At 49.5% G+C, this 13,276-nt stretch overlaps 1 protein-coding gene across 2 annotated transcripts in view; it reads left to right on the top strand.

Annotated features, from left to right (window-relative positions):
- Positions 1-5,784: 5,784 nt before the first annotated feature.
- LCP2 (lymphocyte cytosolic protein 2) overlaps positions 5,785-13,276 on the top strand; it is a 40,706-nt gene continuing 33,214 nt past the window's right edge. Inside the window, exons 1-2 of one of the 2 annotated variants that reach the window (XM_081035810.1) lie at positions 5,785-6,095; positions 10,215-10,277. In XM_081035810.1, coding sequence (XP_080891936.1) covers positions 6,018-6,095; positions 10,215-10,277 — 141 coding nt within the window. In that variant the 5' untranslated portion in view covers positions 5,785-6,017. The remainder of the gene's footprint in view (positions 6,096-10,214; positions 10,278-13,276) is intronic. The other variant, XM_081035809.1, reaches the window with a different exon arrangement.

The following is a 13,276-nucleotide window of genomic DNA, read 5'->3' as shown; positions in this document are numbered from 1 at the left end:
TGTCCCCCCCCAAGTCTTTCTCTGCCATCTGTAAAATGGGTATGTATGCCTCTATCTGCCTTTCACAAAGAGCAGTCAGAAGGATCACACGATATAATAATACATGTAAGAATCTAGCATTCCTTTCCCCCAAACCCTTGAGGTCTCCTGGAAAGGCTGTGAAAAAATTAAGTGTTTTTTAGATGCATTCTTTTCTCCCCAAACCTTTACCCTGCTCCTTCTAAGGGACTCATTGTCTTCGTTCCTTCTCCACACTGTCAGCTACACACCCACAGGAAAGCTCTGACACTCATGTGCAATAAGGTATGAGGAACGGAGAAGGCCTAGCAAGGTGCCCCTCCCAGGACAGCAGATTGGAAGACATCTGGATCAAAAGCCTGCAAGGTCAGATACAAACTGGTGGGCAGGGCACTGACATGGTCAAGGCAGGTAATAAATGCAGCCAACGTCAGGCACTCCACCAGCACCAAGGCTACAGGTGAGGCAGGAGAGTCCAGACCAAACGTCATTAGCTAAGTCACGTGCCAAGGCTGAAGGGACAAGTCATAAAAGTAGAACAGATAGAAAGCCACCGGCCCTGAGTTGGCATTCCTGTTCCACATCTGCCAGCTGTGGGAACGTGGGCCAGTGAATTGCGGTCTCTTGGCCAGCATCTGTAAAATGGGAGCACTCTGTCTACTCACCGGGCTTTGGTGAGGATCAAATGTGCTGAGAGTTGTCAAGGGTTCTATCCCTGCTGGGCTGCTAGACTTGTTGATCAAATCTCTGTTTCATCGTAGGGGCACGTACTCACTTCCTGGGCATACAGCTCTTCCTTGGAGATGCAGCTGGAGGAGGTCACAGTTGCCTTCGCTGCTACGGGTAGAATTGTTTTTGCCTTCATGGCACCCAGCCTGCCCCTCCCCCCAATCTGTCCTTCTCCATCTTGCTGGGGGGTGGGGGGGGGTAAGGTGTTTTCCTCTCCCCTCAAACTGAGAAGCCTGCCTTTCCCTCTCCTGACCCCTGCCCACACCCTTGCAGGCTCTTAGGGAATTTCCCTTTGAGCACAGCTATCTGGGGATAGGCTGCCCAAATCAAAAATAGGGCAGATAAGGAAGGGAGGCTTGACAGGAAGTCCAAATAAGCACTTCCTCCCACCCACCTTTGAACTTCTGAGGTACCTCCGCTAAAACAGCAGACAAAGATGAAGAGAGAGGATGAAAAAATATGTATTTTTTTGAAAAGAATGAAATTGTCAGCTCTGAGGAAGTGGAAACTATTGCTCCTCGTCGCCTTGCATGCAGCGGCTGGTTCATGCTTTCCTCATGTGTGTCCCAGGATGGGGAAGGTGTCCAGTCTGGGCTGGGAGGAGGGTCTTGGCGGTGGTCAGGACAGAGCGCAGTGTGGCTTGCACGCGCCCCTCCCCCACTGCCTGCCCCATGGCCTCCACGAGTCCTGGTGAGAACGGCCCCTGCACATCTGGGGATGCTGTTTGGCAAGCTGTCCCTCCTGGCACACCCATTCTGAGGCAGGGCCACTAAATTCTGTGCCTCAGTGTACGGCAGCCAGATGTGTGAAGCTGCCCGGCCCAGGGGAACAGTTAGGACCCCATCCTGGCTCTCCTCGCTTGACCCTTCTGTGTAGTTGAGCCCTTTGCCATCCAAAAGGAGTCCGCACAGAAGGTGCTTCCACTGCCAGCCTTAGAGAACTGAGGGGAAACTGTCCCCTCCCTGTGAAGGTGACCACTACAGTTCTCTTTCCTTCTGCAGGGAAACGCACACAGACCCTAAAGAAAGTACCAACAGCAGGTCACCTCGGCCTCGGGTGACACATCGAGCCATTAACAGTTGGTGGAGGGGAAGCTGGGATGAACCCGTATGAGGGTTGGCACCCTCTCTGGGCCACTTTCTACCACCTCTTCTTCTCCCAGCCAATGCCCTCCTTCTAAATTAAATCCAAATTAGCGCATCATCCCACCCATCCGCTAACTCCTTAGGTACCTCTCCTAAGAAGGCCAACACATTCTCCCCTCCAAAATCCCTACTTTCCATCCTCTCCTGGACCCTAAGCAACAATTCCTTCCCCCGCCCCCACACACAGAGGCTGAGACTCCAAGTCCCCTTTAATGAACTGCTTATTTTTCTCACCCCTAAATTTAGCTGTGAAAAAGGCAGTTATCTCCCCACCTACTCTGCTGTGGGTTAGCTGGAAAGGGAGGGAGGGAGCTTCAAGTCTGGATGGGGTGGGGTGGGGCAGGGAGGAAATTGGGGTGATCTCCCTCTAGGTTGCAGTGTGCTGCTCCTACATCCACGTTTGGTCCCTAAGATTGAAAAATCTGACGTATCACTCCCTGCAAGTATTCCTTTTTTGTCCACAGGCTCTGTTGGATACACATTTCAGATTGCTATCCCATGACCCCATTCCCGGTACTCACATGATGCAGTCCTTAATGTGTTCAGAGACTATTTGACCCCTTCCTAACCTTGAGATAAAGATTACAAACCTTAGAAGGCCTCTGTTAACCTTTCAATTTGCTCCTGCATGAGTTCTGGGATTCCCCACCTGGCTGGGGAGGGAGTGATGGGAGAGGGTCCTACCCAAGCCGTGGCTTCACATCTCTGCCTCTTACCTGTTTCCCACTCTGCTTCATGCTCGAAGCCAAAACCAATGTTCTCTAGAGGGTCGGTGTGAAGCTGGCCTGCTCTTCATTGCTTCAGCCTCCCCTCGGCCATGGACTGTACCCAGAGGCTGCTATCGTCACTGCCCATGTTACAGAGCCTGAGACTGGGCCAAGAAGCTGGCCTGCACAGGGTTATCTGGTCCTCCTGGCATCCCGACCCTCTCTTCCCCAGGGCTAACTGGCCCTGCAAGGGGGGTTCTAGAACCCTCCAGGCAGAGACAGGTGATGTGAAACTTGTGAGCATTGGGAAATCACCGAGGACTGGGGAAGAGGAAAGGCTCCAGTCTCAGGCAACCAGCTTCCCCTTGCGTCAACTGCTCTTGCCTGCACAGCTGCCCTTTCTGAGGAACAGGCCTGTGGTCCTGTGGGGCAGGGTCACCAAAGGCCTGCCTCCTGGAAAGGGCTGCGTCCTCTTCTTAACTTGTCCAGACTGTCAACCTCCCTGGCTCTTCGCGGAAGGCAGATGGATAGAGTGGAAATTGCAGAGGCTCTGGAGACAGAGCTGGGTTTGAATGCCTACTCCAGCTTGGGCGATTTCCGTAACATCTCAGAGCCTGAAGTGACAGAGAGGTAAAGGACAGGGTCTCTGAACTCAGAGAGAGTCCAGGTGAGACCCAACTGCACAACCCACATGCCGGGTGCAAGGGGGCACGTTGCTTCACGTCTCTGAGCCTCAGTTTTCCCTTCTGTAAAGTAGGGGTCACAATGGTGCCAACAGTTAAATGAGATAATTAGGGCACAGTTCTCAGTCCCTCCCTGGCGCACATGTAGGACTCCACGTGTTGCGTCTGTGATGATTCTGATCATTGTTGTCATTGCTGTCACCAGGTTTCTTAACTGCTGTGTCTTTCTTCTAAATGGGCTCTGTGGATCACCCATCTGGGCTACATGTACTGGATAATTCTTCCCTCAAAGCCTCATATTTAGCGATTCCTTAATTCTAACGCCTGTTTTTCTGTAGGCAGTGGGAATGAATGTCATTAAAAATTTTGTTTCTACTTTTCAGGATGATCTTGAATGTTCCTTTCCACAGGTGTGGTGTGTTCTCTTTGCTCATGAAGTACACTCCAACATACACACACACACGCGCACATGCCTGCGTGGGTCCAGAATGCCCTCCATCTTCCCCTTGCTTCAATTACAGCTAATTCCATGACATCTTCTTTGATCATTCTACTTGGAAGTGATTTATCTCTCTCCCTTTTTTTCAAATGGTGTTTTATTGTTCTCTGCTCTTCTGGTGACTGGAAAGTGAAGTGACCTCTCCCAGCAGTGGTGGGCTTTTGAAGAGTAGGGCCATGCCATGGGGAGCATGGCCAGTTATGAGAGAGCAAGCTTAGGTCCAGGCCCTGTGAGGAGTTCTCAGCCTGGGCTGCCTCCACTGACCCCCCTAGTACCCTGGGAGGGAGGATGACACCAGCTAAGTTTATGGATCACCTCCGTAAAGGTGCCCAGCCTGGGATGAAATGCCAATGTCACTGATACTCGCAATGACCCGGCAAGGCGGCTGCATACTATGGCGGACATAGTGCATGGCCAAAGCTACCCTCGAAATAGCTCGGGAAGGCACCACCTCAGGACCAATGCAGCATCACTCAGTAAATGCAACAGAGCGGGGTTCTTTCCTCAAGCATCAGAGCCATGGCTGACTATGTGTGCGTGCCTGGAGCACGAGATGAAGCAGTGAATTTGTTTTCAGACACGGCAATGGTGCCTTCGAGGTCTGACAATTAAGTTCGCGAACTTGTTGCTAACCTTTTTGATATCCGAGGGATTATTCATTATGAATTTGCACCAACTGGACAAACAGTAACCAAGTTTATATTTGGAAGTGCTGAAAAGACTGCGTGAAAAAGTTAGATGAAAATGAGCTGAACTTTTTGCCAACAATTCATGGCTCTTGCATCACGACAATGCACCAGCTCACACGGCACTGCCTGTGAGGGAGTTTTGAGCCAGTAAGCAAATAACTGTATTGGAACACCCTCCCTACTCACCTGATCTGGCCCCCAATGACTTCTTTCTCTACCCAAAGATAAAGGAAATATTGAAAGGAAGACATTTTGATGACATTCAGGACATGAAGGGTAATATGATGACAGCTCTGATGGCCATTCCAGAAAAAGAGTTCCAACATTGCTTAGAAAGGTGGACTAGGCGCTGGCATCGTTGCATAGCTTCCCAAGGGGAGGACTTGGAAGGTGACTGTAGTGATATTCAGCACTGAGGTATGAAGCACTTTGTCTAGGCTGAGTTTGCGAACGTAATTGTCAGACCTCATAAATACATCTGCGTTTAGCCACTGTAGTCACCCTCTGCTAACAAGGCATTTAGACTATGAGGCGTACCCGGAGTCTGAAACCGACTGAGGAAACAGCAGGTGCCCATCTCCTGAAATGTGTGTTGGATAGAATTCATGGTGGAAACAATAGTGAACAGAACATGTGGCAGCATCAATAGCAATTCTTGTCTTTTTTCTTTTAATTCTTTTTCTTTAAGTTTGTCTAGTTAAATGCATCTACGTTTTATGTGCATTTGAAGTAATCCTTCTGTTTTCCTTTTTAACAGGTATGGAAAGTCCCCTTGACTCAGTGAGAGTCCTAGATCACATTCCTGGCTTAAGCGGGCACACGGCAGAGACATCATATCAGAAATTAAACCCAGGGCTGCCCAGCACAGCCCCGCTCTCAGCCCTGGGTGCCCACCCAGCTCCCTCATGAAGAATCCTCTCCTAGTACCTCTAAGGAGGTAGCTGAAGGAACCTCAACTTTATCCCTTTGAGAGAGACTGAGGGGTGGTTGGCAAGCATGAAAAGGCCATGTTCCTCCCCCCAGCAATGCACTGATGTGGGAAATTGTCTATATTTTAGGTCAACTGTCAAAATAGATTTTCATCAGCAAAGGCTCAGCCAAGCAGGACTGTGGTGTCGACACATGGGTGCCAGGAGTTCTAATGGAAGCCTACTTGGACTCATGGTGGAGTCTATGTCCACTTCGTCACCCCTCCCACCGGGCTGGAGTGGCTGGGACCAGTTATCACCAACTCTGTCGCTCTCTCTGTCTCACCCGTCCCCAGAGCTGAGCTTCCTTGTTTACTTATTTAGAACCCAGCAGAGGAAGTGGTAAAGGAAACTTGCTGAGTCGTTTTCTGAGAAGAGACCATATTTGTTCGCGGAGGAAGACGTTGCTTTCTGGGATCTGGTTACAGCAGAAAAGACGTTTGCTCCCACAAGGCTGTTCCAAAGGATAGCTGGGAGTTGGAAGAGCCAAGGACGCCTCCACACCCTCGATTTGGAGTTTTCTGTCCATGGGTGCAGCACCCACGCTCAGCTTTTGAGCTTCCTCCTGGGAGACCAGCCATGGCGTTGAGGAATGTGCCCTTCCGCTCAGAGGTCCTGGCCTGGGACGCAGAGAGCCTTGCAGACTATTTCAGGAAGGTGAGCCTTGCTCTGTGTTGGTGGCGGGACTGGCAATGTCCTCGGTGGGCTGGACAGAGGCTTGAAGCTGGAGTCCAGGCAGCACATGAGAGGCGAAAAAGATAGCAACGGAACTTCCAACCTCGCAGCGACCTCACCAGTTGTGCGAGTGCCGTGTAGATATACCTACTTCCCTGAGCGTTCCTGGTAGTGAGAGCTGGGGAGAAAGGAGGCCCTCAGATTAATATGCAGCTAGTATGTGCCAGGGCTTGAGTTTGTGCTCTCGAGGCTCTGTCCCATTTAATACTCTCCAGTATTGTTGTTCCTTTGACTCAGCTGCAAAATAAGCTCAGCGAGGTTAAATGGCCCAAAGCCCCAGGGACTACATGTGACCGAGGCAGGATTCCAGTCACGCCTGTCTGGTTTCAAAGTCTGTGCTCTGAGATGCAGAATTGCTATAACCACTAGTGAGATCAAGGCTACTTACTAGAAAGGGAGAGATGGAGTCCGGGAGGCAGGAGAAAGAAAAGGCAGGGTAGGAGGGATGGAGAAGGCTCTGATGAGCAATGCAGGAGGTGGCAGCTGGGCAGTCAGTGGTCCTGTCCCTGAAAGAGGGGTCTCAAGCCCTTACATGGGACAGAGGCTCGTTGAAGCTTTAGGAGAGGCTTGTGAAGCAGGTCAGAAAACTGATCGGAGCCCAGGTTATAGCCAGCAGAACTGAGCTCCCTACAGAGGAAGGGGCTTAGCCAGGCAGGGTCAGAGGCTAAGCTTGTGGCAGAGCTGAGGCCAGAATGTTGCCGTCCTGCCTTCCGGACGTGGAGATTCTCAAGGATCCCTGTGCTCGGTCATCTGCTGCTGGGACCACAGTTTATATATCTGTTTGGGCAGATCCCAAGCCACATGACTCAGTAAGGGACCCTGTGTCCAAGAGATATAGAGTCTTGTGAGGGACACTTGATTCTCTCATACCCCCATCCCTGAAGGCTGGCAGTAAATTCAGTTGACACTCCAGACTGTCATAAAGAGGAGACGTTAAAGTCAAGGCTTAGAGATCTAAGTCAACTTTCTGTTTTTTTTCTGGGGGTGGAATACTCTCCTTAGGACACCGAGCCAAACGTGGGGTCTATAGGGTACCAAGGAATTGACTATCATAACTATTCTTCCCCGAGCTAAAGAAGAAAAGTATGAAAATGTTCACTGACATGACAGAGGGACAGCCGACAGAGCCGGTTATTGGTGGCTTTGTGTGCATCTCGTTTCTGTCCTTATTCCCTCTCAAAGGTCATAATAAACTTTTGACATGGTGGGTGTTAAGATTGAACAACTGACTTTTGCAGGATGTTGCTACATGTTGATCTTCAATGTAGATCAAATAAAGTAAGGCACAAGGTGAAATTCGCCAAGATGCTATAAAGGGGCAACTCAATAAAGAAAGGAGAGAAGAATTAGGGAGGGAAACCCGGGGACAGACTGAGAGGCACAGACAGGCCCCATCTCCAATGTGAGAAGGAGCATCGCACAACCCAGTCCAACAAGACAATCCCTGGGTAACGTCCCCCTTGGCACAGGGAGATGAACTATGGGTTAGGGATGATTCAGGGAGCACGGCCTCTGCCTGAGTTGGGGTAGAGAGAGCTTTCTTCTTGGAAATCCCAGACTCGGGGACAAATTCGCAGCACCAGGACAGGTTCCTGCTCTCAGCATAAAAGGACAGAGGAGAGGAAGAAGGAGAGGGAGGGGCATCTGTGATCTGGGCAGTCCCAGCCTCCAGGACTCAGAGAGACACCCTCCAAATCCTGAGCACCTGAGTCCTCAGAGAGAACGTACCGATTGAACCAGCACGAACGGATCACTGGGGGTGGACCCTAGCCACCTCATGCCCTAGTTACAGGATTGATGGTCAGGTGCAGTTTCTAAGGAAGCAGTGGGGTCAGGCCTTCCTTGGAGACACCTCCCCAGCCAGCTCTGGAGTCAGACACAGCTTAGTTTCACTCCTGGCTCTGCCACCTGCTAGCGTGGTGACCTTCCCTTAGTTATTCGACATCTCTGTGCCTCAGCTTCCTCATTGGTTAAATAGCTATAGTAACTAACCTCGTGGGATTGTTGGGAGAATTAAAGGAAATAATGGGTGTGAGGCATTCAGCAGAGAGAGGGGGGCAATTCATGTTCAGTCTTCCCTTTTTCCTGCTCGGTTCACTGGACCCTCGCTGGGGTGCCCAGGCAGACTGGCAGGCCTTTGTGTCTTACTATCTCAGATACGTTAGCTCATCTTGTGCCTGGAATGTGAGCCCCTGAAGGCTGAAGTCATATTTCACATTCCTTTAAGGCCTCCAATCCCCTTTGACTTAGCAGGACAGCTTTCCTAGGCTATGCAGTGGAGAAGGCACTGGCTCAGAGCCATGGCTTCTACTCCCAGCTGTGTCCCCAACTCACTGTGTGACTTGGGGCCAGTCCCTTCCCCTCTCTGGGCCCCAGTTGTCTCATCTACAACCCAAGGTACCTGCTCTAGACCAGTGCCAACCAAAGCTGGGTGCTCATAAGAATCATCGAAGTATTTGCTAAAAATATAGACTCTAGCCCCCAGGCCCAGATGTTACTGGATCACAACGAAACTTCCAGGCAAGTTCCAGTCTGCCAGGCTATCTGTCTATCTAGACTTGAAGTCAGCACGCTGCAAAATCAGAGATACGTCTGATAAAGATGACAGTGAACTTGATGAATAAAGGCAGTTAATTATTCCAAGAATGACTGACAGCCCAGGGCACGCAGATAAGATGGAGGCTCAGGGCTCCTCAGACGTTGCACACAGGCCTCTGAATCAGCTTTCTGGGAGCTTTCTAATAGTCATCCTACCCTTTCAAGTCAAGGGGTCTCAACAATTGAGTTTACTTTCCAGTCTCCTTGGCCATAAGAAAATGCCATGATTTAAAATTTGTAACCCCCCAAAAGCTTCCACAAACTGTGAGACTCACACTCGTGAGAAGAACACAGGATTCTGAAGGACAAACATTTAACCTTAAATACTCCAGCCCAAAACATCACTTTAGAGATATGTCCAATGCAAATGCTTATGCTATTAAGGACGAGGTGAGACAGGTACCTGATAGGATTGCCGATGAATGCGAATCTTTAGGAAAGCCAACCGAAGCCTAAAAGTCATCATTCCTGTTAATCCTATAATTCTAGTCTGAGACCAATTTATCTTAAACAGAAGGACACAAAACCATATGCAAAAGAATGTCCACGATGTCCTACCTTTTGACCTGGATGGTGTATAAGCTGCACTTAGACTTGTTCACTTTACTGTGTGTCAGTCACAATGTGATGAACCTAAGGGAGCATTTCTTGACAGAGGCATTAAAGCTTTCTTCTGCAGCCCGGCTGTCACCTCTGTCACCTGCTATCATGGGACCTCCTATAAGTGACTTGACCTTCTGCACCTTCAACTGTACATCTGAAAATTGTCAGGATCAAATGACTTAAGACTGGTTTAAACCCTTAGAACAGTGCCTGCCATAGAGTAAGCATTCGGTAATTATTCGCGGCTGATGTCGTCGTTATTGGAGCAGCAGTCCGGGAAACAACCTAAATATTCAGTAATGAGGGAGTAATTAAACTAGTGTTTGAAAGAAGTGTGCGGTAACACGAGGCAGCTGCTTGTATTGTCATTTTAACATCATTGTAAAATAAAAAGTCAGAATAACAAGATTGCATACATAAAATATAACCTCAACGCTGTTTAGAAGTATGCTTAGAAAAAAGCATCGAAGGAAACACCACCAAGTTCACTGAAGTTGTCTTTGGGTGGTCACAATGAGTGCTACCTATTTTCTTCTTTCAGCTCCTCTCTACCTTCCCAAGGAGCGTATCAGCCCTCTGCCACCTGGAAGGCACCCTCTTTTTGTAGGGGTTGGTCGCGAAGCCTGGGACCAAGGCAACTTCTCTATTTCAGAGAGTCCCGAGGGGTTAGTGAAAGCAGGGCTGAGGTGGGGACAGGCCCCTCTGTGAGACAGGGGAAGAAGGGGGGAGGCTGGCTAGCCACAAGTACCACAAATTGCTAAGCTTCTGGGGCTGGCAAGGGAGGGAAACCAATGGCGTGAGCCTGCCCGCACTGACAGCACCTTCCCCTCCTCTTTGCAGCTGAACTATAAGGACTGTGAAAGGGCCGTGAAGAAGCATCACATTGACGGGCCCCGGTTTTTGGTGAGTGTTGGCCAATCCAATACCTTGAGACCAAAGCTATTCTGAACTTTAATCAGTGGCTGCAGGGTCACCTGGTCTACCTTGTCCCTGAGAATGCCCAGGGTCAGTGCCTGTCGCAGGATCCCCCCCCCCTTTGCCTTCTGCAGAGGTTTTGCATGAACCCCTCTCTGGCCACCCCTCAGTTCCTTCCATTTGGGATACCTTCCAGGTCTTTCACTGATACTAAGGTACATTCTAAAATCAGAGTATAAAGAAGAAATTCAAGTACAAGTAAACGCCCCCAACACCCCCCTTGAAAATCTATTCAAATACCACCCATACTTTGAGAAGTCCCAGGGGACAAAAAGACCACCAGGGAGAACAGAAGATTCTCTTTTCCCATCTCAAATTCTAGGGCATATACTCGTGGAGTGGAATAAAGAGTGGAATCACCCTCATTATTTCAATCACGTCCCTTTCTTACTATGAAATTCACATAATTGGTTTGGGGCTGAGTAAACACCTGTGATAGGGCTCTCTCCACTTACTGCAGAAAGCTGTACGTGTAGATTAAGACGTAGCTGTGCGTTAAGGGCTACTCTAGTGAGTGAAAAATACAGCTCTAATGGTGGGGAGAGAGGCTTTGGGTGCTGTTTGGGGATGTGGTCCGAGCAGTTCCTGTGAAATGACACCTTCGCCAATGTGTAAGAGAGACCCTGACGGCACAAATACATCCCTTCCGGACACATTTCTTCACCTTTTAAAAAAGAAGTGGAACGAGACTTCAACGGTCTCATGGGGTGGATGTTTCTGATTTGGATTTGGAAGGAGGAGGGCAAGCTGAGCCAGCTTTCCTGCAAGGCCCAGGCAGCAGCAGTGGGGGCACCGGGCCATGAAATTTCAGGGCTGGAAGGGGCCAGAGAGGTCGTACGCTCTGGCTCTCCACCCAGCACCAATCCATTTCCTGTATTGCATCCCTGCCGCCAACACCAGCTTGAATTCCTCCAGTGGTGATGGCGTCACCACCACCCATAGTCATCCTCTCCTTTCTGGGAAGCTCGCAAGTGTGACACTGAGACCAAACCTGTGTCCTTGAAGGTCTGAGTTTCGCTTTCATGTACCATGTAAGACATGTTTATTCACTGTTCCACCTCAATCAATAATGCATTCACCCATCCATTCACTTGACAAGCATTTTGCTGAGCTCCTTTTACACACCAGAGCCGGCCACGTGCTGGGAATACAGAGATGATGAAGATGGGATTTTTACCTCCCCAAAGCTCGTTTTAGAGCAGAAAGGTAGATTGGGGGAGGGAATTGAGGAACAATACACAGAAGTGTGGCCTGATGTTCTAAGTCACACACCCAATAATTGGACTAAAGCACACATTTAATTTAAAACACCGCATGAGGTTTTAACAATGCTATTTCTTCATATTGAGCTTTGAGCTAATAGAATTCCTGGAGTTTCATCGTTCTTGCAAATTACTGCTAAATTGGACTGTTTCCTTCTGGTGCCTTTAGCATTGAGAACAGAGACGTATCAGGGCCAAGTGGGACGGGGGAAGGGCATCTGTGAGGATGGTCCTGGTTGCACTCCTGATGCCCTGAGTCGTCTCGAATAAGCACTTGTCCTCTCTGAGCCTCCCCTTGCACCCTCTTCCATTCACTGAGCACATTGCACTGGGTGGCAGCGGGTGACAGTCCTTTCCAGCCCTGAGAGTCTCCCCACACTCTCCTGCGAGCCTCAGGCCTGTGAGGACAGGATTGTTTCCTTGGTTGAGAGATGACATCTGAGCAGCTTTGTCTCCTCTGCTCCCCTTCTGGGACGTGGAAGGTCCTCAGAAAATGCTTCATATTCTGCTCATTGTATGAACAGGGAAGTGGAAAGAGGGGCACGAGGATGGATGGGAGAGCAGGGAGTAGAACATGGGGCCTGCTTCAGCAACTGGGGTATTTAAAAACAGCTTCTGTTGAAACCCACCCTCTATCCCAGCTACTCTGGGTACAATTTGAGCTCTGATTTGAGTGCTAATTTCTCATCTATCACTTCTTCTTTATAATATCCAGGACCATTCTGCTATTGAAGGTGAATGTGAAAGGCCCTTGTCTTTTCCCCTCCCTCTCCCCCTTTCTTCCTCTTTCCCTTCCTTCCCCTCCCTTCTTCTCTCCCTCTTATTCCCTCCCTCCTTCCCTCCCTTCCTTTTCCTACAGCATAGGAGCTAGCAGTTCCCTTGAATCTGTTTTGCTGCCCTTCTGTTTTCCAGTGAGAAGGGTAGAACCTTGTCTTATGGGGAATGGGGGTGCTATGTTTTCAGAACGTTGAAGAAAATGTGCTTGGAAACTGTATCAGTTAGGAAGGCATGTGGCTACGTGTCACAGAAACCTAACCCCAGTGGCTTCGCCAAATTGAAGTTTATCTTTCTCAAGTGATAAGAAATCTAGAGATGGGCACGCAGGGCTGGCGAGCTGCTGAAGGAAGTCGCTGACAACCCAGGCGCCATCTAGCCTATGGAAAAATCTGTGGCCTCTGTCCTAATGGTGGCAAGATGGCTACTCCATCTCCAGGCATCACATCTGCATTCCAGGCAGGAGGAAGGGGAGATGGGCAAAAAGTAAAAGGCGCACAAGTGCATGGGGAATGCAGCTCCCCTACCTGGTCATCAGGAAAGCAACAACTTCTAGAGGCTCTATCCAGTAGACCTCAGGTTATATCTCACTAGATATACTGAGTCCTATGACTTCAGCCATTTACAAGAGAGTCCAGAGTGTTATATATTTTGAACAGGGCACATTTGCTGCCCTGAACAAAATCCAGATCTTGTCATAACAGAGAAAGAGAGAGTGGATATTGGGTAGACAGGCAGCAGTGTCTGCCACGTCACCTCTCCAGGCAGGGCCGAATTGCAGCGTTCCTCTCTCTCTCTCATGCCCCTCTTGAGAACACTCAGCATATAATCCTATTCCTGCAAAGCCCCAAATCTAACTCCAAGTCATGGCACAAGTAGCCCAGAGTTTGC

Source organism: Rhinolophus hipposideros, assembly GCF_964194185.1.
Source record: "Rhinolophus hipposideros genome assembly, chromosome: 23".
In the NCBI taxonomy this organism is placed as follows: Eukaryota; Metazoa; Chordata; class Mammalia; order Chiroptera; family Rhinolophidae; genus Rhinolophus; species Rhinolophus hipposideros.
This window is presented reverse-complemented; position numbering and strand designations above follow the sequence as displayed.